The sequence below is a fragment of the Acinonyx jubatus genome, chromosome D1 (assembly GCF_027475565.1).
Source record: "Acinonyx jubatus isolate Ajub_Pintada_27869175 chromosome D1, VMU_Ajub_asm_v1.0, whole genome shotgun sequence".
Lineage (NCBI taxonomy): Eukaryota > Metazoa > Chordata > Mammalia > Carnivora > Felidae > Acinonyx > Acinonyx jubatus.
The window spans coordinates 57,626,099-57,652,444 of NC_069390.1; the positions used below are offsets into that span (position 1 = coordinate 57,626,099).

A 26,346-nucleotide genomic window follows, 5' to 3' on the forward strand; every position below is an offset into this window, starting at 1 on the left:
AGGAGGGTGATTTCCAAGAGCCCTGCCGGGATTCTGGAAAAGGGTGTGGTGCTTGGATGTCTCCCAGGGACTGAGAGACGGAGGGAAGAATGAAAGGCCAAGTGGACTGGGCTTCGGAGGAGGGGGACTGGGCATTTGGAAAGAGGTCTTCTTCTAGGAGGATGGGCCCTGCGGGAAGGCACCAAGGCCAGCGGGCAGCAGCTCAGCCAGCAAGGGGCAGCATCCAGGCGAATGCAGCTGGTGAGGTGGGTGGGGCAGAATGGCACAACCTATGAAGAAACAGCAAAGGGTCTCTGTTGAGCAGGCAGGGATCTGAGGTGGGGGGAAAAGTGGCTAAAGTGGTATAGCGAAAGACTGGGCAGGCCGGGATGGATAGCGCTAACAGCCTTCCCATAAGAAAGCAGAAAGAAGCCAGCCCTGGAAGGGTGTCTGGGGTGCGGCTGGGGCGAGGGTGTGGTCTGGAAGGGGAGGGGCTGCGTGTGCGGCCTGCGATACAGAGAACGAGCCTCCGCCTGGCAGCTTTCGGGAAAGGGTAAGGGTGTCTTGTCGCCTGCGCTGAGGCCGGCGTCTCACCTGTAGGAGCTGCTCACCGCGCTCGCCACCTCCTCGCGGATTTGCCTGTTGAGGGCGTCCGCCGCTGCGCGCCCCTTGCCACCCTCGGGGACCGCGGCCTGGACCTGGGCCTGGGCTGCGGGCAGCGGCGTCTGCTCCGGCCCCTGACCCTCGGCGCGACGCAGCATCCAGGCGGGCCCGGGCTTCCTGCGTGTGTCGCGCTCATCGGCACCGGAGGGCTTTCCGGCTGCGAGGCCACCCGCTCCGCCAGGGGTCGCCTCCTGCTCCTGGGCCTCGGCGGCGGCCTGCGCGGGCCAGCGCTCCTGGCTCTGCGGCCGGCGCTTGGACGCCCCGAGAATTGGCACCGAGGCCTGGGAGGTCGCGGGGATCTGCACGGGCTTGGGAATCCACGGGTGGTCTCCGCGGCGCGGCAGCGGCCAGGCGCGGAAGTCCTTCTGGTACTGGGTCTCGCGCTCGAAGGGCGCGTCGGAAGGCTGGTACTCGCTGCGCGGCCGGCAGCTCGGCTCGGGCCGCTGCACCTTCCAGGCGCGGTAGTCCTGACGCATCACCGAGTCCGCGGGGCCCGCGTTGGAGGCGGAGCCGGAGGCCGGGCCAGGGCCGGGCCCGCTCCGGCCGGGGGCAGCCGCCGCCTCGCGTTCGCCGCTAGGCCCCGGCGCCGGCCCCGTTGCCCGGGCAACTGCATCCAACTCGCCCTGGGCCGGCTGCGTCTCTATGGCGACCGCCCGCGCCGAGGGGGGCGCGTGCGCCGGCTGCGCCTGCTGCTGCGGCGGCGGCGGCTGCGGCGGGGCGCTCGGGGCCTCGGTGGCCTCCGAGTACTTGGTGAAAACCAGCGGCACAGCGATGTCCGCCTTGTCCAGCTGGTTCCAGAAGCGGGCGATGCAGCAGGCCCGCGTGATGCACGGCCACGCCATGATGCTAGCTGCAAAGCTGGCCCTCCCTCTTTCTTTTTTGTGGTTCTAAAGCAAGTCTCTAATCTTACTTCAGTCCCTTGGCCCTCGACCAGTCGCTAATCTGGTTCCCACTGTTTTTCCCTCAGTGGCCTGAGCTACCTCGGTCTCCTCCCTCGGAGAGCACCCAGGAAGGTGAAGCTATCACTGAGATAAAGTCCATAAAGTTCCCCCCGATTACCGGCTGCAAACGCCTCCGGGAGCCGCCTGCAAAGGTCTTGGGAGAGCTGTCGGCTGCGGGCACCGATGGTTGAGACACAAGGCGTTCCCGAGTCCCCGGGCGAGGGCGTCTGGGTCGCGCCCCTCCCTGCTGCGGCGGCGGCGGCGCGCAGACCCCGGCCAAGCGAGGCGACGCGAGGCGAGGTGGCTGCGGGCTTAAGCCATGGCGTAGAGGAAAGGCCGAGGAGTGTGGCTTTCGGGTCCACGAGCGAGGCTGTATTTTCCTACTCCGAGGCGTCCCGTCGCAGCCGGCCACCTAGCAGGCAGGGCTAGGAGGCGATCATCTCCAGCGGAGACCGAGCATTGCTGCAGCAGCTGCTCCCAATGATGCTGCAGCCACTGCCGCTGCCGTCTCTGCTGCAGGGAAGCGGCCCCACCCTTATCTACGGCTCGGCAGGGGGAAAAAAAATCCAGGAAAGATGCTGAGAGAAAGCGCGCTGCAGAAAAAAATCACCTGCTGTCGTCAGCGCGCGCTGCTGGGAGCTCGCCCTCGCTCTTTCCCCTCCCCCCTCCGCTCTGCAGCTCCTCCCTCCTCAGCTCCTAGGCAACAGCAGAATCTGGGGCCTAGGTGGGTTCTAGTCCCAGCCTGGTGACTGACGTGCTGTCCTCATGCCGGTCGCTTCCCCTCCGAGAGCCTGAGGCTCCTCTTTTGTAAAATAGGGCCAATCGCGGAGGAGGGGGGATTCGGTTTTTAAAATATGAAGGATATCCCTAGTGAAATGTCTGTCCCAGAATAGACGCTTTTTAAAGAGAAAGCTGGTGTTATTGGCCAGTTACTAGGCGGGATTGGCTAGTAACTCGGTTTGGCTGACTCCTGATCCAAGCACTTGCCAGTCATGCACAAACCTTGTTCAGATGTGTGGGGATGTGAGTCCCCAGGCTGGTGGTGCAGTAGCTGTTCCTTTTTTAGAGGACCTTTAGGGGAAAGGTGTCTTAGAGCTGCCCAAGAGCTACCAGCCCCTATTCAGCCCAGGGACCACACTGGGGAGAGACATGGAAAAGAACATTCCTGGAAGGGACCTAAGTGTGGAGATTGGGGGCAGAAAGGAAACAAGGGGACAGACTCCTAGGGCAGGGTGGGTCCTGATGCAAAGGGAGATTCTGGCATGTTCCTGACCCCTGGCTTTTGCTCTTCCTCTACCTAAGAGGCACGGTAGATCTTGGAGTTAGACAGGCTTGATTAGGCTCTGACACTTAACTATGTGTCACTTGGGCAAGTTGGATCATCCCTGGGCCTCAGTAGCTTCATTTATAGAATGGAGGAAATGATAGTTACCTCCAAGTGATTTGCTGAAGATAGTTAAGGTCTCAGAGTGGAAGCTTTGAGTCAAATCAAATCCACAGTGATTCAAATTCTGGCTTTTACATTCCTTAGCTGTATGGCCATGGACATATCACTGCACTTTTATGGTCTTTTATCTGTGAACAGGGGTACCAATTCTGAACTTGCGAGATTGTTGTGAGAATTAAAATTATATATATATATATATATATATATATATATATATATATATATCCATGCTCAGCACAGAGCCTTATGTGGGGCTCCATCCCATGACTGTGAGATCATGACCTGAGCCGAAATCAAGAGTTGACACTTAACCGACTGAGCAACCTGGACATCCCTAAAATGAGATATTGCACTAAAAATGCTTACCACAACATCTGGCATACAGCAATGGCTCAATGAGTGGTAGCTATTAGTATTCAAAGGACCCACCCAGGAAACCCTAGGTGGAGCTTCCCAAGCAGGCCAGCCACTTGGACATCTTCTCCAGGAAGACCTCTTGTTTTTCTAAGTACCCTTTGGCCTCTTCTTCATGGCCCCCCATTTATGTCTCCTATACTGTGTTCTACTGTCTATCCCTAGCAACATTCACTGGCCTTCGTCTCTGCTTCTCTCCAAGATAGGTAGAGTTTTCAGCATCAAGTAAGCTGGGGCATTGGTGTTTCTGGGGAAGGAAGTCACTTACGTGTTTAGATTGGGAACTGACTACAAAACGCAGCTGGTGTGTGTGTGTGTGTGTGTGTGTGTGTGTGTGTGTGTGTGTGTTTTAACCTTAGAATCAAACAGGATGAGAAGACAACTCTGATTAATCAATTATCTGTTGAACTTCCTCCTACTTGGGTCTTTGTCTTTTTATGATTTGATTTGAGTTCCACAAATAATATGGTGCCTGGCACTGTTTTCCAGTCATTAGGAAATACATTTCTATAAACAACATAATCTGGTCTGACCCCCAGTTCTGCAGAACTCCCTGGGATTTGGTGCGTGTCTTTCCAATAATGATTTTCAAAGGGATTGGAAACTGGCAGGGGCTACTGAGAGTCATTGAGACTTTACCTTGCTTTCATTTAACAAGTCTAGTCTCCTGATGTCCACTCTGTGCCTTGGGCATTGTGGAACACCAACGAATTCTAGCTCCAAGGGAGCCCTCAATTAGAGGGGTGTGTTATGGGAGGACTGGGAAACAGACAAAATAAATAATTAGCAAGCAGTATGGTCAGCGTAACAGAGGTTCATTCATAAGGTGCTGAATGTATGACTAAGGAGAGATGAGTAGAAGCTCTCCTATCAGTATTGTAAGTAAGAGTATTCCAGGCAACTTCATTGTCAATATTACCTTCCACCTTCATTAATTTGGATTTTTAAAACACATTCAATAGTACAACTTTCTTGAACCATCCAGTACCTGATAGGATAGATAAATCTAATGGTTACATGTTTCTGTTGCTTGCTCAGCATCCATTCTGATGACAGCAGCACCTCATTATTTGTCTGTTGGGGACCACTTCTTTCTGACTCTCAGTTCCTATGCATAGGATTAACCCTACTTCATACACCTTCCAGAGATGACTATGTGACCCACCCCTATTTACCAGGGCACTGCATCCCCATGGCCAAAGTGACTAGTTTATGATGGACATGTGATCCCCACTGGAGCAATTAGAGGAAATCCTAGACTTCAGTTGGAACTATTTGTAAGGAGCCTCTCTCTCTCTCTCTCTCTCTCTCTCTCTCTCTCTTTTTACTGGAATCGCTAAAATGAGAGACCATTAGGATAATGTTGTTAGTGACCATCTTTGCCATCACTGGGGGAGCAGGGAGCCTGCTTGCCCAAGGTTGAAGCAAACACAGAGAAAGTTAAAAGAGGACACAGGATTCTGCTGATGCCTATGAAGACTGGAACTTATTTCCCAAATCCCATTCTCACCTTCTTCCCATAACAGAAGCCTCCAAGTTTTAGGTGGGCTCTTGGTCACCCAGCAAAAGACTACATTTCCCAGCCTCCTTTGCAACAAAGAGCAATCATAGGTACTTGCAAGTCACTTCCTTAAAAGAAGTTGCTTGCGTTCAGTTTCATCTTTCTCCCTTCCCATAGGGTAGAGTGTGGACATGGTAGAGGTGAACTATCATCTAGGTAGTTAAGATGATTATGATATGGTGGTTAAGAACATTCTGGTGCCAGGATTTAACCCTAGGTAGGGGAGGGTAGAAGAAAACTATCTGGGGTGACCTCGTAGGATGGAGCTGCCTAACAGCCTTAGACCACTTCATTGCTTCTGGAATGTTATGTGAGAAAGAAAGAACACTTCTCTCTTGTCTGAACCACTGCTTTGAAGGTGTCTATTTTAGTATATTAGTCATTTGAGGATCTGGCCATGCTTAAACTAACTTGAGGAATAAGAAAACAGCATGGAACTAAAATACTGGAGAATAATATCATGTCTGATGGGAGGGAGTGATCAGATTTCAAGTATTCTAAAGTCCTTTTATGTTTGTAAGGAGAGTAGAGATACTGATTAAATCATTAACCTAAAATGGTTATCAACTTAAAAATGCACATTAAAAGAAAGAAACGGAGTGGGGGGTACCTGGGTGGCTCAGTCAGTTAAGCATCCAACTTTGGCTCAGTTCATGATCCTGCAGTTTGTGATTTTGGGCCCCACATCAGGCTCCGCACTGACAGTGCAGAACCACTTGGGATTCTCTCCCTCTCTCTTTACTTCTCTCCCACTAGCACACTCTCTATCTCTCTCAAAATAAATAAATAAACTTAAAAAATAAATAAAATAAATAAAAGGAAAAGAAAGAAAAGAATATAGAAAACTTCATCAAGAGCAGAAAAAGGGTAAAAATTAGCAAAGAAGAAACATGGCAAATAGCAAATACAATATAAAGTGGTAAAAATATGTTTAAATATATTAGTGATTGAGGTAAATGTAAATAATCAAAATTTTCTGGTTACAAGACAGAGAATGTCAGATTGGAGAAAAACACAAAACAAAGCAAAAGGCAACCAGACATTGTTTTCAAGAGACATAATTAAAACATACTGACATAAACATGGGGGGAAACCTGATGGGAAAAGATATAGTAAAAAAAATACTAACCAAAAGGAAGTTGTACAATTATATTACAATAAACAAAGAAACAATGCTTCTAAATTGACTCATGAGTTTAAAAAGAAATTAGAGGGGCTCCTGGGTGGCTCAGTTGTTTAAGCATCCGACTTCAGCTCAGGTCACCATCTCACGGTCTGTGAGTTGGAGCCCCACATCGGGCTCTGTGCTGACAGCTCAGAGCCTGGAGCCTGCTTTGGATTCTGTGTCTCCCTCTCTCTCTACCCCTCCCCCACTTGCACTCTGTCTCTCTCTCTCAAAAAAAAATAAATATTAAAAATTTTTTTTCAAAAGAAATTATAATGGATTAGAAAATAATCAGAGCCGAAAGAAAATGAAAACACTGCATATCAAAGTTTATGAGCTGCAGCTAAAAACAATATTCACAGAGAAATTTATAACCTAAATACATACTTTAGAAACAAATACTATTAAAAATACTCTAGTGATTAAACTCAAAAGTTAGAGACAGTACAGAACAAACCAAAGAAAGGAGAAGGGGGAAAATATAAAGAAAATAGCAAGGTAATTAAATATATAACGACCATACATTGGAGACTGTCAACAAATCCAAAAGCTTCTTCCTTAACATAGACAAATCTCTGACAGGCTTATCCAAAAACAAAAACAAACAAGCAAAAAAGTCACACACCAACAATTTTCAGGATTGTAACAGTTAGGAGAGACAGTTGTAGATATAGCACATATTTAAAGAATGGTTGGCCAGAATTACTCTTAGCTGATAAATTTGAAAAAACTTACGCAGTAGCTAATTTCCAGGCTTGCCTACAATTGTCTTGACTTCCTGGTGGCCACAGCTTTGTGAAGTCTTCTCCCACACTGACTAGAGCTGACCTGTGTAACCAGTAGGATATCATGAAAATGATGGCATGTGACTTTCAAAACCGGGTCAAAAAAGACTGTGGTTTGACTTTGTTCTCTCTTGGATCACTCACTCTGGGGAAGCCAGTCCCATACTGTGATGATACCCAAGCAACTCCATGGAGAGCTCCACATGGTGAGGAACTGAGGCCTCCCCCTCTCAGCCATGAGTGACCCAAATTAGGAGGGAATCTTCTAGACTCACTCAAAGGTTCAAAGGACGGCGACCCTGGCTGACATCTTGACTGCAACTTCATGGGAGACCTTGAACCCAAAGCACCCAGCTCGTCTTTCCTGACTAGGAATCCAAGAATCTGACCACAGAAACTATGTGAGATAAATATTTCTTGTTATTGAAAGTGCTAAGTTTGGGGGTAATTTATTTTAACTGAGTTATATGTATTTATTTTAAGTAGACTTTATTTTTTAGAGAAGTTTTAGGTTCACAGCAAAATGGAGCAGAGACGACAGAGAGTTCTCATTTCCCCTCCTCCCGCACCCACACAGCTTCCCTCACTGTCAACAACCTATCCCAGAATGGTACATTTATTATGATTGGTGAGCCCACATTGATGCTACATCACCCAAAGTCCACAGTCTACATTAGGCTTTACTCTTGGCGTTTTACCTTCTATGGGTTTTGACAAAGGTGCAATAACATGTATCCACCATGATAGTACCACACGAAATATTTTTACTGCCTAAAAAAAAAATCCTCTCTGCTCTGCAGATTCATCCCCCTCTCCCTCCAACCCCTGGCAACCAGTGATCTTGGTTTTGTCTTTAGTACTATCTCCATGGTTTTACCTGTTCCAGAATGTCATACATTGGGATCGTACAATATATATAGCCTTGTCAGCTTGGCTTCTTTCACTTAGTAATATACACTTTTTGTTAATGTTTACTTATTTTTGAGAGACAGAGAAAGCACTAGCAGGGGAGGAGCAGAGAGAGAGGGAGACACAGAATCCAAAGCAGGCTCCAGGCTCCGAGCTGTGAGCACAGAGCCCGACGCGGGGCTCAAACTCACAGACTGCGAGATCATGACCTGAGCTGAAGTCAGATGCTCAACCGACTGAGCCACCCAGGTGCCCCAGTAACATACACTTAAGTTTCCTCCGTGTCTTTCTACGGCTTGATAGCTCCTTTCTTTTTAGTACTAAATAATATTTCATTGGATACACCACAGTTAATTATCCATTGACTTACTGAGGGATCTCCTGGCTTCCAAGTTCTGGAACTATAAATAAAACCGCTATAAATATCTGTGTACAAGTGTTTGTACTGACATAGATTTTCAACTCCTTTGAGTAAATTCGAAGGAGCATGATTACTGCAGCATACGATAAGACTATATTTAGTTTTGTAAGAAACCACTCCACTGACTTCCAAAGTGGGTGTACCATTTGCATTCCCACCTGCAATGAGTGAGAGTTCCTGTTGCTCTACATCCTTACCAGCATTTGGTGACGCCAGGGTTCCGCATTTGGGTCATTCTAATCCGTGTGTAGTAGCATTTCATTGCTGTTTGAATTGCATTGACCTAATGACATACGATGTGGAGCATCTTTTCTCGTGCCCATTTACCATTTGTACATTTTCTTTGGTGAGGTGTCTGCTCTGGTCTTCTGTCTGTTTTTAATCAGATTGTTCATTTTCTTACGGTGAGTTTTGAGAATTCTTACTGTATTTTGGGTAATAGTCCTTTAGCAGATACACCTCTTGCAAATATTTTTCACGGTCTGTGGCTTGTCTTCTCATTCGCTTGACGGTGTCTTTTGCAGAGAAGTGTTTAGTTTTAATGAAATCCAGCTTACTGATTTCTCCTTTAGTGGATTGTGCCTTTGGTGTTACAACTAAAAAGTCACTGCTGGGGGAACGGCTGGATAGCTCAGTTGGTTAAGTGTTGGACTCTTGATTTCAGCTCAGGTCATGATCTCGTGATTGTGAGGTGGTGCCCCACACGGAGCCCCACACAGAGCCCCTGTGTTGGGCTCCATGTTGGCTCCGTGTCCGGCTCCCCACTGGGCCACTGGGCATGGAGTCTGCTTGAGATTCTCTCCCCCCTCTCTCTCTCTCTCTCTCTCTCTCTCTCTCTCTCCCCCATCCCTCCCCTGTTCATGCTCTTTCTCTCTCTCTCAAAAGTAAATAAAAATGTAAAAACTTAAAAGTCACTGCCATACCCAAGGTCATGTAGATTTTCTCCTATGTTATCTTCTAGGAGTTCTATTGTTTTGCATTGTACATATAAGTTTATGATCATTACGTTGTGTGACAGGCTAGTGTCTAGATTTTTTTTTATCATATGGATGTCTAGTTGTTCCAGCACCATTTGTTGAAAAGACTTTTTCTTCACTGTATTGCCTTTGCTCCTTCGTCAAAGATCAGTTGACTATATTCACGTCGCTCTATTCTTGAGTACTCCATTCTGTCCCTTGATCTATCTGCCTGTTCTTTCACCAGTACTATGCTGTCCTGATTCCTGTAGTTTATAATAAGTCCTGACATCAGGTAGCATCGGCCCTCCAATTTTGTACTTTTCTTTCAGTATTGTGTTAGCTATTCTGAGTCTTTTGCCTCTCCATATAAACCTTAGAGTTGGTTTATTGATATCCACAAAATAACTTGCTGGGATTTCGATTGGGATTGCATTGAAGTTTGGGGGTGATTTATTATTCAGCAAGAGACAACTAACCCACCAAGGGGAAAGAAGTAATTCTTAGGAAAAAAATATATCTTACTAAAATTGATTTAAAAAGGAATAGAAAACTTGAGTAGTTCAATAAATTGAATCAGTTGCTAAAAATATACCTATAAAGGAAAACCAAACAAGATAAAACAAAATATGTGATCTATTTGATTTTACAGGTGAGTCTCACAAAACTCATAGAGCAGACAATCTGTATGTTATGCAAATTATTCCATTAAGCAGAAAAAAGGGAAACTTCCCATTCCAGTTTAGAAAGTCAATATGATAGATGTACCATGACAAACTAGACAGGAACAATAAGAAGAAAAATTAGAGGCCAATCATAGATATAAAAATCTTAAATAAATTGTTAGCAAACAGTTCAGAATTGTACATAAAAATTATGATTTATCAATTTTAAATAATGTTTGTCCACAAATGAACACTGGTTTAATAATAAAATCTGTAGAAATAATACTACATGCTAACAAATTCAGTAGAAACATCATACAACAGGGGTACCTGAGTGGCTCAGTCAGTTAAGTGTCCAACTCTTGATTTCAGCTCAGGTCATGATTGCACAGTTCGTGAGTTTGAGCCCCACAATGGGCTATGTGCTGACAGCGCAGAGCTTGCTTGGGACTCTCGCTCTCTGTGCCTACCCTGTTTGCTCTCTCTCTCTCTCTCAAAATAAATAAACTTAAAAAAATATTTTAAATAAAAAGGAAACATATAACCCTTTCAAATAGATGTATTTTGAAAAACATGATAAAAGTTGACACCCATTAATTAATTTTAAAAACTCTTAGCAAGGTAGAACTTTCTATTATGTCAAAGGATAGGTATCAAAAACCTACTAGAAATAGTATATTTTAAAATATTCACAGTATGATCTTGATCTTTTTGTACTTGAGGGCTGATTTGTGTCCCAGTATGTGGTCTATTCTGGAGAACATTCCATGTGCACTAGAGAAGAATGTATATTCCGCTGCTTTAGGATGAAATGTTCTGAATGTATCTATTACGTCCATCTAGTCCAGTGTGTCATTCAAAACCATTGTTTCTTTGTTGATTTTTTTATTAGATGATCTGTCTATTGCTGTGAGTGGGGTGTTGAAGTCCCCTAGTATTATGGTATTACTATCAATGAGTTTCTTTATGTTTGTGATTAATTGATTTATATATTTGGGTGCTCTCACATTTGGTGCATAAATGTTTACAATTGTGAGGTCTTCTTGGTGGATAGACCCCTTGATTATGATATAATGCCCTTTTGCATCTCTTGATACAGTCTTTATTTTAAAGTCTAGATTGTCTAATATAAGTATGGCTACTCCGGCTTTCTTTTGTTGACCATTAGCATGATAGATGGTTCTCCATCCCCTTATTTTCAATCTGTGGGTGTCTTTAGGTCTAAAGTGGGTCTCTTGTAAACAGCATATAGATGGATCTTGTTTTATTATCCATTCTGTTACACTATGTCTTTTGATTGGAGCATTGAGTCCATTGACGTTTGGAGTAAGTACTGAAAGATATGAATTTATTGCCATTGATGTTGCTTGTAGAGTTGGAGTTTCTGGTGGTGTTCTCGGGTCCTTTCTAGTCTTTGTTGTTTTTGGTATTTATTTATTTATTTATTTATTTATTTATTTATTTATTTTCATCTTTTCTCCCCTCAGAGAGTCCCCCTTAAAATTTCTTGCAGGGCTGGTTTAGTGGTCACAAACTCCTTTAATATCTGTTTGTCTGGGAAACTTTTTATATCTCCTTCTATTTTGAATGATAGCCTTGCTGGATAAAGAATTCTTGGTTGCATATTTTTCTGATTCAGCACATTTAATATATCCTGTCACTCCTTTCTGGCCTGCCAAGTTTCTGTGGATAGGTCTGCTGCAAACCTGATCTGTCTTCCCTTGTAGGTTAAGGACTTTTTTTCTCTTGCTGCTTTCATGATTCTCTCCTGGCCTGAGTATTTTGTGAATTTGACTATGATATGCCTTGTTGATGGTCGGTTTTTGTTGACTCTAATGGGAGTCCTCCATGCTTCCTGGATTTTGATGTCTGTGTCTTTCCCCAGGTTAGGAAAGTTTTCTGCTATGATTTGCTCACATAACCCTTCTGCCCCTATTCCTCTCTCTTCCTCTTCTGGGACCTCTATGATTCTGATGTTGTTCCTTTTTAATGAGTTACTGGTTTCTCTAATCCTTAAATCGTGCTCTTTTGCCCTTAATCTCCCTTTTTTCTTCTGCTTCATTTTTCTCCATAAGTTTGTCCTCTATATCACTGATTCTCTGTTCTGCCTCATCCATCCTTGCTGCTGTGGCATCCATTAGGGACTGCAGCTCAGTTATAGCATTTTTTACTTCATCCTGACTAGCTTTTACTTCTTTTATCTCTGCAGAAAGGGATTCTAATCTAGTTTCGACTCCAGCTAGTATTCTTATTATCGTGATTCTAAATTCTGGTTCAGACATCTTGCTTGTATCTGTGTTGGTTAAGTCCCTAGCTGTTGTTTCTTCCTGCTCTTTCTTTTGGGGTGAATTCCTTCATTTCATCATTTTGAAGGGAGAAAAGGAATTAATGAGGTAAAAAAAATTAAAATTAAAACACACACACACACAATCGAATAAATGATGCTAGATGCTAGGTGTGTTTTTGTCTGGGTGTTGAAATGGGCTTGATAGATTAGAGAAAAAAGGGGAAAGAAAAAAAAGTAAATCGTTTGAAAATTTGAAAATCAAATACCCTGAAGTAGACTAAAATGACATAATGGAAGTAAAATAAAGTTTGAAAAAATTTACACAAAAGTAAAAAATATAGTAGAAAAAAATTAAAAAATATTTTTAATAAAAATTGAAAATAAAAATGAATTTTTTTCTCTTTCTGTATTCAAGAAAAAGAAAAGAAACAAAAGAGAGAAAAAAGAAAAAAGGAAGAAAGAAATAAAATTGAATAGATGGACCAGTGAACAGACTGAAATACATCTGAAATTACTTCGTTTCCCCTAGAAGTCAAACTATGAAGCACTTTAGAGTCCATAAACTAAGCAGGCAGAGAGACTTGGTTCCTGAAGAGCGAGGTTGGCCCAGTTGGGCGGCACTTAGTGTAATGGCTCCTTTCTCCACTAGATGGCGCTGCTTAGCTTACTAGGGTGGATTGTTGTGGCGCTTGTAGGTGTGTAGGCGCATGCGCCAGAGCGGTGAAAATGGCATCACCCAGCTACCCAGTCTCTAGTATCGAAACTCTGTTCTCCCGGATCAGCAATCACGCACCCGTCCTTTGTATTCGGCTTCCATCCACTCCCCACTTTTACACAGACCGTGACCAAGCCCCAGGCAGCACCTCCTTCCTGAGTTTTGTCTCAGAGGCGGCTGTTTTTCCCGACCCCTTACTTCTGAGGGACTGCAGCTTTGACTGTTCTGCCCCTCTGTGGGAGGGTCTCACTGAGTAATGCCCGAATGCCAGCCGCACCCAGGAACGTTTGCAGGTCCGTGCTGTTGCTGATGCCCAGAGATTGCGCTCAAGAAAAAGTTCGTGAGATAGTGTAGCTGCAGCGTTTCAGGGATTATGGAAAATCTCAACACACATCTGGCACCAGGCCTCACCCTTAACAACCTTGTTCCAGCACCAGTGAATGTGATTGCTCTCCGGAGTCCACTGGGGCCTTGCCTTTGGGGGACCCACACAGCCTCTACCAGGTGTCCTCCCAGCAGGGAACTGCCTCTCCCTGTGTGGCCTGAAGAACCCCGGATTTCACTCTGCTCCTGGGGATTCGCCCTTCCCACCAGAACACCGCCAGGTATTGAGCTGTGGAGTTTCAGACTCTGCTCCCCCTGTGTATAGAGTCTTAATGGAATTTAGACCCTTTCCTTTCTCCCTGTTTAGTTCAGTCCCTGTGGCTGTTTCCACTTTTCCACTTTCTCTCCAGCTGCTTTTGGGGGGAGGTGCTTTTCCCATATTCTCCACCCCCCCATCTCCGTCCTCTCTTTGCACACAAAAGCCACTCCCTGCCCTCCGCGGCTTCTCTCTCCCCCAGTTCACCTCTCCCCACCATGTACCTGCTGAATTCTGTGGTTCAAGTTGTGCATATTGTTGTGTTAATCCTCAGATCAGTTTTCTAGGTGTGCAGGATGGTTTAGTGTTGATCTGGCTGTATTTCATGGATGTGAGACACACAAAAAGCTTCCATGCTGTTCCGCCATCTTGGCTCCTCCCCTAGAAATAGTATATTTTAAGGTGAAATGCTGGAAGCCTTCCCTATCTTCAGGAACACAACCAGAGGACAGTTGTTCCCAGTCATAAAGGATGGGTAGGAAGGTCCAATTCATTTGGATTTCCAGTTATGAAGCTAGGTGAGATTTAGAGACAAATACCTCAGTGTTTTTCCTATGACTGGTATGACCACAGAAACAGGAATTATACCAGAATCATGAAGTCTTTGAATCTTGGAATCAGAATAAAAGAATGAGAATCTTAGAATCGTAAACCATATATTTGAAATCCTAGAGTCTCAGAATAATTGAATGATACAGTCTTAGAATCCTAGAATAAATGAATGTTAAAATTTCTAGAGTTGGGGAATAATTGAATATGTCCTGAGTCTTTTTTTTTTTTAACTTATGTTTCAGGCTAAAAAATTCTTCCTTATATTGAGCCAAATTAGGAATTCTTGAAATTTCCATCTTGCCTTGAGACCACAGATGACAGCATTTTAAAGTCATATTTAAAAACCACCATTATATCCCCTGATCTTCTCTTCTCAGGACGAATATTCCCAATTTCTTCATTTAGTATAATACATAAATATTGTAATAAAGCCAGATACTTTGAGACTCTGTAGATCTCCTGTGACTCATCAAATTTTCATCTACTAGTTTTAACAACTATTGATGGTTGTTGCCTGAGACAATTATTACTGTGAGGTTTGCCAAATAGTGATTTTCTAACTCCATTATTCCTTCTTCTTTTATCAGTTGGCATCATCGTTCACACCAGCGTGGGTTCATGAATTCTTACTTTTTTTCAGTGGTTTTCATCCATGACTATCACTTTTTACTTTGATGCTCAGATTGTTCCATTATTTTCTCCCCTTGGTGATGGCCCTGCAGCTCCCTTACTGTTTTTAAGTTTATTTATTTATTTTAGAGAGAGAGAGGGAGAGAGAATCACAAGCAGGCCAGCGCAGAACCCAACATGGGGCTGAAGCCCACCAAACTGCAAGATCATGACCTGAGCTGAAACCAAGAGTTGGATCCTTAACTGACTGAGCCACCCAGGGGCCCCAACACAGGCACATCTTAAGTTCCATAGTGAACACACACGCTGCCTTCCTTCCTCCAATATTCCCACCATATGGAAGATGGTGTGGATGCATGTTTTTGTGCATTTATTAATACACATGTACCTATACTCAATGTGTCTTTAACATTAAATAAATAAGTTAAATTCATGTGTATTAAACATTTATGTATCTGGCATTTTTTTCTGAATGGTATCAAACTTGATGATACCCTTACAATGTGCCTTTTTCCCTGGCCAATTGGAATTCAAGATTCAGCCATGTTGATACATTTAGAGCTAGTTAGGCCATCTTAACTGCTCTCTAGTGGGCTGTTGTATGATAAACCATTTTTAAAAAATCTACTTCTCCACTGAGAAATAGTTACATTGTTTCCATTTTTTTTGATCTATTGCAAATAGTACAACATATTTTTCCTTATGTGTGTCTCCATAGCCCATGTGAGAGCATTTCTCTCTGGTTAATAATCCAGAAGTAAAATTTCTGGCCCTTCCAATATATGCAAAAACAACTTGCTCTCCAAAGTAATTATGCCAATTTTCACTCCCCCCTGTGATATGTGAGAGTTCCTGTTTCTCAACATCCTCACCAATATTTGGAATTACTAGACTTTTAAGCTTTTGCCAGTCTGGTAGGTAGAAATGTTAAATTATGAGTGCTTAAATTTGGATACTAGTGAGGTTAAATACCTTTTCATGTGCTTATTGCCTATTGGGAGTTTTTGTGTATTGCCTGTTCATGTCCTTTGCCAATTTTCTGTTAGGTTGATTAAAGAATTATTTTATATGAATTCTTTAAATATACTGCATATTAATCACAATATTATATGTATGCAAATAATATTATATGCTTGTATGTATGCTTATATGTATTGCAAATTTCTTCTCCCAGTGTGTGACTTAACTTTTAACCTTATTTACAGTGTATTTTGATATACATAGGTTTAAAGTTTTAAGGCAATCAGATGTGTTCATCAAATCAAAGTTTATGCTTTTTGCATCTTTAAGGGGCACATGTACCCCAATATTTATAGCAGTACTATCACAATAGCCAAATTATGGAAACAGCCCTAATGTCCTTTGACTAACAAATGGATAAAGAAACCGTGGCACATATATATGGCATGGATTACACAATGGACTATTACTTGGCAATCAAAAAGAATGAAATCTTGCCATTTGTAACAAGGTGGATGGAACTAGAATGTATTATGCTAAGCGAAAGAAGTCAGTCAGAGAAAGAAAGATACCATATGATTTCACTCATATGTGGAATTTAAGAAACAAAACAGATGAACATCAGGAAAGGGAAGGACAAATAAGGTAAAAGCAGAGAGGGAGGCAAACCGTAAGAGACTCAAATACAGAGAACAAACTGAGAGGTGCTGGAGGGGTGTTGTGTGGGGGGATGGGCATGAAGGAGGGCACTTGTTGAGATGAGCCCTTGGTGTTATATGTAAGTGATGAATCCCTGACTTCTACTCCTGAAACCGTTATTACACTGTATGTTAACTGACTTGGATTTAAATAAAAAAATTTTTTAAAAGGATGAAAAAAACCCCTCTTCCCTACTCTGATGTCAGTTATAAGGATATTCTCCTATATCACCTTTGAAAAGTTTTTGTCTCTAGATTTTCAATCCACCTTTTGCGTATGATGCAAAGTTGTGTGGCACACTAGCCTTCTGCCCTACTCTGTGCTGACTGGTCGAGGCCTGGATCCTGCTTCAGATTCTGTCTCTCTCTCTTTCTCTGCCCCTCCTCTACTTGTGTTCTCTCTCTCTTTCTCTATCAAAGATAAGTAAATAAACATTACAAAAAATACTCCCAGGATATTTCAATTCAGGTCCACAGGATACTTCCTCACCTTTCTGGACTCCCTTTTAGCCAGAAGAGGTCAGGTGACATGGCTCTGCCCAATGAGGTGTAAGCAGAAGAGCCTTGGCGATTTCTACGAAAACATTGACTTAAGGGTCTTTTCCCTTCCACCTCCTTTCTTTCCTTCTCCTACTTCTTTTCTGAAAAATAGAAAGGCTAGAGGTTAATCACCCTTATGCCAACATGAGGTGACAATCTTAAAGACAGAAGCTGCAAGCTAAAGATGGTGGAGGGATAGACAGAAAAAACTTAGACCATTAATGACGTTGTGGGGCTGCTGCGCCCGTCTGCCTCTGGACTTTGTTGTTGATTTTTAAGTTTTATAATTTTTTTCTTCTGTATATATTTAGAATTCTTGTTGTGAAAAAAGACAAATCCATTTTTGGTTAGGCGGCTTTCATGTGACTTATAGCGGAATGCAAATCTCAATACAGAAAAGGACCTAGTTTTGTTTTGTTTTTCCATATAAACACCCGATCCCAGGGGCGCCTGGGTGGCTTGGTCGGTTAAGCCTCCGACTTCGGCTCAGGTCATGATCTCACGGTCCATGAGTTCGAGCCCCACGCCGGGCTCTGTGCTGACAGCTCAGAGCCTGGAGCCTGTTTCAGATTCTGTGTCTCCCTCTCTCTCTCTGCCCCTCCCCCCATTCATGCTCTGTCTCTTTCTGTCTCAAAAATAAATAAAAACGTTAAAAAAATTAAAAAAAAATAAACACCCGATCCTTTTTTTTTTTTTTAATTTGCATGAGTAAAGTTGACACACAATGTAACATTAGTTTTGTAGGTGCTCAGCATTGAAGTTCAGCATCTCTATATGCTATGCTGTGCTTACCACAAATGGAGTTATTTTTTTAAGCACATTTGAGGTTTATCTTTTCCTCACTGACTGATCCTGCTTCCTCTATATGACAAGTTTTCATAAGTATGTTCCTAAACGTTATATTCTATTTTGATTTATCTGTTTATTTACCCCTATGCCAATATTATAGTCTCAAATCATTGTCTTAATAGCTGGTAGGGTAAATCTTTCCTTCTCTTCCTCTTATTCCAGGCTGTCATCTATTTGTTCGCAAAGATTTTTTGAGCACCTACTAGGTGCCAGGCACCGCTCCAGGGTATGGAGTTGAACAAAATAGATAAACATCTCTATTGTCATGGAGCTTACATTCCGTTGGAAGTTTTGCCTTTCATCCTTCTGTATTAATTTTTGAATCAGCTTGTCAAATTCTTTGAAAACTTTTCTGAAGCAAAAAAGCCTTTTGGAATGTTTTATGGAGTTGTATCGAATTTATTTAGTATTTAAGAAGAATTTCCATCTTGTGGATTTTGAGATTTACTGGCTCGTAAAGATGGCAAAGCTCTCTGTTCTTGTATGTTCTTGGGTAATGGCTTTTGTTGTAACTGGAAATGGCATTTTCTTTTCCTTTTTATTTCTAAATAATTATAAACTTACAAGAAGTTGCAAAAGTACTGCCAGGAGGCCTCTGTGGCCATCACCTAGCTTCTCCCAGTGGCCACATCTCAAATAACTACAGTACATGATCAAAACAAGCGATTGTACTTTAATATTGTACAATTAACTAGAATGCAGACCTTATTTGGATTTCACCAGTGTTGGCACACACTCCTGTTTCACTATGCCTTCATGGATAGTCCTGTGACATTTTATCACATATTTAGATTTGTATAAACACCACTGCAATTAAGATATAGGACTGTACTATCACCACAAAGGATCTGTCTCTCTCTCTTTTTTTTGTCAAACGTTTGTTTATTTTTTGCGAGAGAGACAGAGTGCGAGTGGGGGAGGGGCAGAAAGAGAGGGAGACACCGAATCTGAAACAGGCTGTTAGCATAGATTCCCACGTGGGGCTCCAACTCACGAACCACGAGATCATGACCTGAGCCGAAGTCAGATGCTTAACCGACTGAGTCGCCCAGGTGCCCCCAAGGATCTCTCTCTCTCGTTACCTCTTCATCATCACACCCTTGCCTGATTTCCCTGGTTTCCTTGGCAACCACTACTCTGGTCTCCATCTCTAAGCTTTTGATATTTCTGAAGGTCATACAGATGCAATCGTAGAGTGTGGAACCTTTTCCTCTCAGCATAATTCCTTTAAGATGCACCCAAATTATTACACACGTCAACAGTTTGTTCCTTCTTATTGCTGAGTATTATTCCATTGTATAGATAAGCCACATTTTGTTTAACCATTCACCCATGGAAGGACATCTGGGTTGTTTCCAATTTGGGGACTTTACAAATAAAGCTGGTATGAACATGCACGTACTAGTTCTGTGAACACATTTTCGCTTCTCGGGAGTCATTTACAGATTGTATGGTAAGGGTATATGTAACTTTTTAAGAAACTGCTCTCTATTTTCCAGAACAGCTCCACCATTTTGCTTTCCTAACAGCAGTGGATAAAAGACCCGGCTCCTTACTTCCTTGCCAGTGTTTGGTATTATCATTTCTTTTTTATTTTAGCCATTCTAATATGCGTGTAGTGATATCTCATCATGGTTTTAATTTAGCATTACCCTAATGTCTAGGGATGTTGAACATCTTTTCATGTACTTCTCTGAACTGACATATTTTAAAATTACATCTTTTATTATAATGATACACAACACGATGGTCGAATTTTTGCATGTATCGATCTCTATTTATCAACCACACTAAACTTTCTAATTAGTTATAATAGTTTGTAGATGATCTTGAATTTATTGGTCACAAAAATGACAATTTTTGTCTTTCTTTCTTATTTATATCTCTCATTTCTTCCTCTTATCCAATGGTTCCTAATGCATCTCTAGAATTATTGTTCCTGACTTTAATGGGAATGTTTCCAATATCTCACCATTAAGTATGATGTTGATTTTTGGCACAAAATATTTAGGAACTATCCATTTGCTCCAATTTTACTAAGAAATTTTTCAAACATCAAGAATATATGGTGAATTTGTCAAATATCTTCTCAGTCTCTTCAGAGATGATCATGTCTTTGCCACTTTGATCTCTCAACCTATGTAATTATAATATAGCTTTTTTTTGAGAGAGAGAAAGAGAGGCACAGAGAAAGGGGGGGACAGAGGATCCAAAGGGGGTTCCATGCTGACAGCGGTGAGCCCGATATGGAGCTCGAACTCATGAACTGCGACATCACCACTTGAGCCAAAGTCAGACGCTCAACCAACTGAGCCACCCAGGCGCCCCTATAATATAGCTCATTACTATTAAACCATTCTTGCCTTTTTGGTATAAGGTTAATTTGGTTGCAGTGTGTTGTTCTTTTAAAGTGCTTCATTATTCTATTCACTAAAATTTTAAAGATTGTTTTGTATTAGTACTTACAAATAAGCTTGGTTTGTTTCCTTTTTGCTGTGCCTTTTGGTCAGGATGGCCACCGATGCTATGATGGCTTTACAAAAAGCATTTGGATGTTTTCCCTTTCTGTGTGAGGTAACAGTTTAAATGGAATTGGAGTTAACCCTTTCCTAATGACTCGAGATAACACACCTGTGAATCACTTGCACCTGGGGTGGGGGAGCTCTTTGCCTGCATGCCAGGGGGGGTCATGTCATTCCCCTGCTTGAGATGTTTCAATGGCTTCCCATTGCTCTTGGAATAAAATCTGATTCCTTACTGGCCTTCAAGACCCTGCACGACCTGGTTCAGGTCTGTTAACAGTCTTCCTGTCTACAGTCTCCTGCTGTTCACTGCACTCCAGCCACATCTGGCCCCTTTCTGTTCCTGAAACAGCCCAGGATTGTTCCAGCCCAGAAAGCTTTGCACTTGCTGATTCCTCTGCCTGGAATGCTCATTCAACTGTTATATTGAATGGCTTATTCTCATCCTTCAGGCCTTGCTTCGAACAAGCCCTCCCTCCCATCCTATTTAGAGTGAGGTCCCTTAGTTCCCTTTCATCATTCTATGTTTCCTTATTGTATCACTCATTATGCTCTGTAATTGTCCTGTTAACTTTTTTACTTGCCTATTGTCTGCTATGCTATCTTCCACCCCACTGTTGACTCTGAGCTCCTTTGAGTTCTCTCGGAAGCTTGCCTGTCTTATTCATAGTGCATAGCAGACAGTCAAACACACACACACATACACACACATGCACACACGTAAAAAATATTGTTGACTGAATGAATCAATCAGAGGACCAGTGATGGCAACCCTGGGAAGAATAGCAGTACTATTGTCAGAAAATAGATAAGGAATCGGCTAGGGTGGAGATTAGGTTTGTACACGTTTCATTTTAGGTGATAACAAAGGAGCCAAGTGGAAAGTTTCGATAGGCATCTGGAGATATAAGAATGGAGTGAACTGGGAAGTGTTATAAGTGTAGATTTGAGTTTTCCTTAACCATCTGTTAATGTACTCAATCACTCATCCACTAATGTACATGTCTCTTCATCCACCCATCTATGAATCCATTTTTTCATTCATGGATTTAGATCACAGACTTTTGAGTGAACCATGAGCCAAACCCTGGGTTCCAGGGATACGTGACCAATGGACAGTGTCTGTTCTCAAAGAGTGTAAGTCTAGAGGGAATTGGGAGAGTAGTGGACATAAAGTAATAACAGACTGTAGTAAGCACTGCTATGAGGTAGCCACAAGTGTACCTTGTGAGTGAAAGTGAACAATTTAATCTTGAGGGCATGCCAAAAATTAGGGACGATTGGAGATGAGGAGGTGACAAGAGCTGACAAGCAAAGGAAGAGGTGTGTCAGGGTGGTAAAGGGAGAAAGAGGAGAGAAATTATATCATAGTAGAATGAAGTTAGGCTTTAGAGTCCGAGTGACCACACTTTGAATCCCAGCCCTGCTTCTCACCAAGTGGGTAATTTTGGAGAAATGATTTATCCTCTCTGAACCTCAATTTTCTCCCTGGAAAATAGATGCCAACCCCAAAGCCACGCAGAGTAGATCCCGCCAGATACATAGTAGGCACTCATGGATAATGGCTGAATGGTGGTGATGGGGGTGGGGGTGGGGATGGCGGTAACTGGAAGACAGTTTAGAAAACTTACTTCTTGTTTGTGGAGCAGTATCTGACTTCGATTTCTTGAGACATTGCCCCCGGAATTGAAGAAGCCACACGAAGTTTCGGTGGAGGGTGGAAGTGGGCCAAGTTTGTGCTGCCATCTTTTACAGGCTGACTGCCGTTTTGATGGAGGCTGGATACCAGCCATCTGCTTTCTGTAAGGAAAAGGCATTAGCCACACTCCATTTGCTGGATTTGCTGACTCAAAATCTTTCATGATGACCGCTGAAATTAAGTACCTACCTTTCTTTTTTTTCTATTTTAAAAGACATGCCTTCCTGCTGTGCTTAAATAGTAGGGTCAAGTGCAATGGTTAGGGGAAGTGGTGTTTAGTTAGAATCAATATTCTCTTGGTGAAGATGGGGGACTGTGGCTTGGAATTTGGTGGAGAGGATTACACATTCTGCCTTCCACCCCTCTGGAGTGGCGGAGCACTCCAGGTGGGTAAGGGAAAACAGAACCTGGCAGGAAAATATAAATATTTCTTTTAAGCAGGCCTTCAAGGGTGATAGTGGCACCTGCTTAAAGTCCCCAGAACTGTGCCCAATATCTACCAGCTATGTGGTAAATAGACCTCCCATCCCCTTTCTCCTATAGGATTGGCATCCTGATGCCCTGGTGTCAAGGTCCTAAAAAGGGAAGGAAGCCAGGACATGGGTGGCCAAACTCCATGACTGGTGAGATTGTGGGTTCAGAAATGGCTGGAGAGAAGGCAACTCCTCTCTATCAAGTGCCTACAGACTGCCAAGCATTATGCTAGTGGCTTCATGTTTGATCCTCACAATAGCCCATGAGTTAGTACTATTCAACTCATTTTGCAGATGAGGAAACGAGTGACTTGCCCCCAATCATGGAACTAATTCAAGATGGAGCCAACATATGAACCCACGCCTTTCTGACCCCAAAGCCTCCACTCCTCATGATACAGCCCTATGAGGTTGGAACTCTGGGGAAATGAAAAGGGGACTGAGCTGTGGGAGAACCAACAGCTCTGATCTCTTGCCACTTAGCTCAGGGCCTTAAGTCCTTCAAGGAGCCAAACTTCAAGAGAGCTAGATCTGAGCCAGAACTTACAGAGTGAGGGCAAGGTGGGCAGGAGGGTGCAACGTGGAGGTGGCCATGGGGGCAGGGGGATTGCTCAGAATTTCCTGACCTCCTCCTCCCTCAAAGTCTCTTCTTGTTGTCACTCTTTGGCACAATAGGGGTGGCCTTGATGCCCGTGTATGTGAGCTGCTGGAAGCCCCCGGACCCAGCCACCCAGCTCTGCTGTGAGCTCAGCCCTCTCTTTGCAGAGAGCCAAGGATATTTTAATGGTCTCATGGCTTCATGGTTTGGGGCCCATGAGCTTTTTAAGAGCTTACACAAATATAGAATAGTTAAGTCCTGGGAAGAAAACTACACTGGCTCCAAAACGTGAGCAGAAAAACAGCAACGTCAGAATGAACAAATGTTTCATTAAAATGTCTGCAAGTACAGTATTAATGCCAACTAGTCATGGGCGACCCAAACCAACTCTTGTTTCGTCATAATAAGTATAGTTAAGTTCAAGTTACAAAACAAAAGGAGTGACTTGCTCTTCACCAAACTCGAAATTACAAAAATCCTTTTCAAAACATTTATGGCAGTAAATGGTATTTGATGCAAGAGAAGTTTACTATGCTTGCCGTGATGAGAATGGGTCTCTAGTCGCTGAATGCCTTAGAAGGACTCTGCCGGCCCTATAGGGCAGGGTCCCTTTGGGTCACAGGGCTGGCCACAGAGGAGGGAAGCTGCAGCTGGTCTCTTGGCGGAACTGGGGATCACGATCCAGTAGGCAGGGACGTAGATGGGGGCGGGGGGGGGCGGCATCTGCCATCAGCAGCTGTGGTCTCTTAGGAAATACTGGAGAAGGACAGCTGATGGGCAGCACATAACGGCCCCAAACACCCCAATGTATCTGCTCTTCCGGAGCGGGTAAGCAACGCGCTCAACGTGGGTTCTAACAGCGCCCTCTGGTGGCGGCTGTGTGTGTGTGTGTGTGTGTGTGTGTGTGTGTGTGTGTCTGTGTGTGTGTGTGTGTGTGTGTGTGTGTGTGTGTGTGTGTGTGAAGCGGCTGGCTGGGGCCCTCCTGTAGCCAGAGAGACCAGGGAGGAGGCCGTAGCTGGGTCCAGTGAAGAGGTGATGGGAGTCTGGGCTGCACCGGGGGCAGTGGAGACAGAGGGAAGAAGATGGACTTGAGAGATGTGCCTAAGGTAGAAATCGCAAGACTTCCGGAATAACCGGGTGCGGAAAGAAGGAGAAGGAAGAGTTCTGGTAACTCCAGAGTCCCGGAGGGGTTGGCGGTGGTGCCAGTGCTAGCCAGGGAATGCGGGAGGAGCAAGCGTTTGGTAGATGATGATGGCAGTTCACATCATGCAAACTTACTAGGCTTCAAGGGGCGTGTGGTATGTCCACAGGAAACCATCCAGGGTGCAAAGTGACACGCTGGCTTCACGAGGTGGGCCCCAAGTGAAGGCGCAGATGAGGGCACCCACCCAGACAGAGCATGTTTATTTCACCAGAGGACCTTTCACCTTGGGCTTTCTCCTAACACACCACCCATTCATTCCATGCACAAAGCCTCTGCTGATGTTCACAGTCTGGCAGAGAATGAGGCGTGAATGAAGGAAGCTGAGCTGTGTGGTGGCAGGGTCCCCATCGTGAGTGCTGTGGGTCTCTGCTTCCGCCTGATGGGTGTAGGAGGGGCCGTAGCAGGCCCCCTGGTGGAAGTGACGTCTGAACTGAGTCTGGAAGTCTGAGGGGGGTGGGGGGTACATATGGAAGGCATTCTAGCAGAGAGAGGAGCAGGCTAGCTCATGGAGCCCAGATTATTAGCTGAGGGTTTTGTTGTGGCTGTTCAGGGGAGTAAGAGAAAAGAAAAGGGTTCAGAACCAAGACTTACTCAACCCCGACAAGGGGCCGTGTTAGTTTTCTAACACTACTGGAGCAAATGACCACAAATTTGGTGGCTTAAAATGACATAAGTGTATTCTCTCACAGCTCTGGAGGTCAGAAGTCTGAAATTAGTCTCACTGGGCTAACAGCAGGACATTGATCGACAAGATTCGCTCCTTCTGAGGCCCGAGGGGCGATCTGCTAGCTTGCTTTTTCAACTCCTTGTGGCTGTCTGTGTCCTGGGGCTCATGAACCTCCCTCCATGTTCCAGGTTCACTCTAGCCTGTGCCTCAATCATCACCTCTCCTCCTGTGACTCTCACCCCTGCGTCCCTCATATAAGGACCTCTGTGATCATTTTGGGCCCACTTACGTAATACAGAACAATCCAGGATAATCACAAACTCTTCAATAATCACACCTGAATAGTCCTTTTTGCCACGTTCACAGTTTCTGGTGCTGACAATGTGGTCATCTTTGGGGGCCATTAATTCAGCCTGTAGGTGCCCAAAACATACGTCATCACCAGGGCACAGAGAGCCACACTTAGACCCTGGGAGCCTGTCTGATCCAAGACCCAGGCTTTTAGTTCCTACCCCTGGCTGACTCCACTGCAAGTCCTGTGTGGAATCTGGCCACTGCCCCTGAGCTCAGAGATTGCTTACTTTCTAATTAAATTGTATTCCCACAATTAGGCAAACAGGGGTGGGGACTACAGGGGTTGAACACAGCTAAATGGGCTCTTCTCAGAGCAAAACTCACAGCAGGACTTCTCAGAGCCTTTATCATGTTGTGTACTCTGACTCTCCAAATTCAACTCATCATGAAGCTTTTCTGAGATAGCCACGTTATCTCAGAACACAGTTTGGGCAGTGCTGCATAGACCAGGCTACTTCCTGGGGTGTCAAAGAAGGTGTTATTTAAACCAAGAGGAGACAACAATCCAAAGGCTGGGGAGTGGACATTCCAGGCAGAAGGGACAGTGTGAATAGAGGCCCCCAGGTGGGAGGGGATGGCATATTTAAGGAAGTGAAAGAACGAAAGGAGAGTAGTATGGCTAAATCACAGGCACACGGATGGAGAAGAGGAGAAGTTTGGCAGGGGAAGCTACCAGAAAGACCAGATCACACAGGTACTTGTGGGTCATGGTGAAGAGTTTCGAAAGTATCATGTAGGTGTTATGCATGGAATTTGCATAATAAACACAATAACAACACTGTTTGAAGATTTGACTACAAGAGGCCAGAGGCTAAGTCTTGCTCCCAGTGAGCAGAGCAGTGGCTGATAAACAGAACAGGAGCACCTGCCAACCATTTGCTGAGTGAAGAAAACAGTAAGAGGAGGAGGAACATCAGTACAGTGGCTACCGTAGTAGTGCCTGCAGATGATGGTCTGGGAGATGGAGAATGGACGTGGGACAGGTAAGGGAGATGCGTTTTGGAACTAGATGTGACAGGACTTGCTGATGGGTTGGAGGGAGGGCATAGATA

At 44.0% G+C, this 26,346-nt stretch overlaps 1 protein-coding gene and 1 long non-coding RNA gene across 2 annotated transcripts in view; both read right to left on the minus strand.

The window, feature by feature from the left end:
* The window catches only part of MAP6 (microtubule associated protein 6), a 76,723-nt gene extending 73,635 nt beyond the window's left edge, over positions 1-3,088 (minus strand). Inside the window, exon 1 of the mRNA XM_015073895.3 lies at positions 574-3,088. Coding sequence (XP_014929381.3) covers positions 574-1,484 — 911 coding nt within the window. The 5' untranslated portion in view covers positions 1,485-3,088. The remainder of the gene's footprint in view (positions 1-573) is intronic.
* Positions 3,089-16,773: 13,685 nt separating this feature from the next.
* LOC113593772 (uncharacterized) overlaps positions 16,774-26,346 on the minus strand; it is a 69,811-nt gene continuing 60,238 nt past the window's right edge. Inside the window, exons 6-7 of the long non-coding RNA XR_008290504.1 lie at positions 21,931-22,099; positions 16,774-17,029 (exon numbers count right to left, since the gene is read on the minus strand). This is a non-coding gene — a long non-coding RNA (uncharacterized LOC113593772). The remainder of the gene's footprint in view (positions 17,030-21,930; positions 22,100-26,346) is intronic.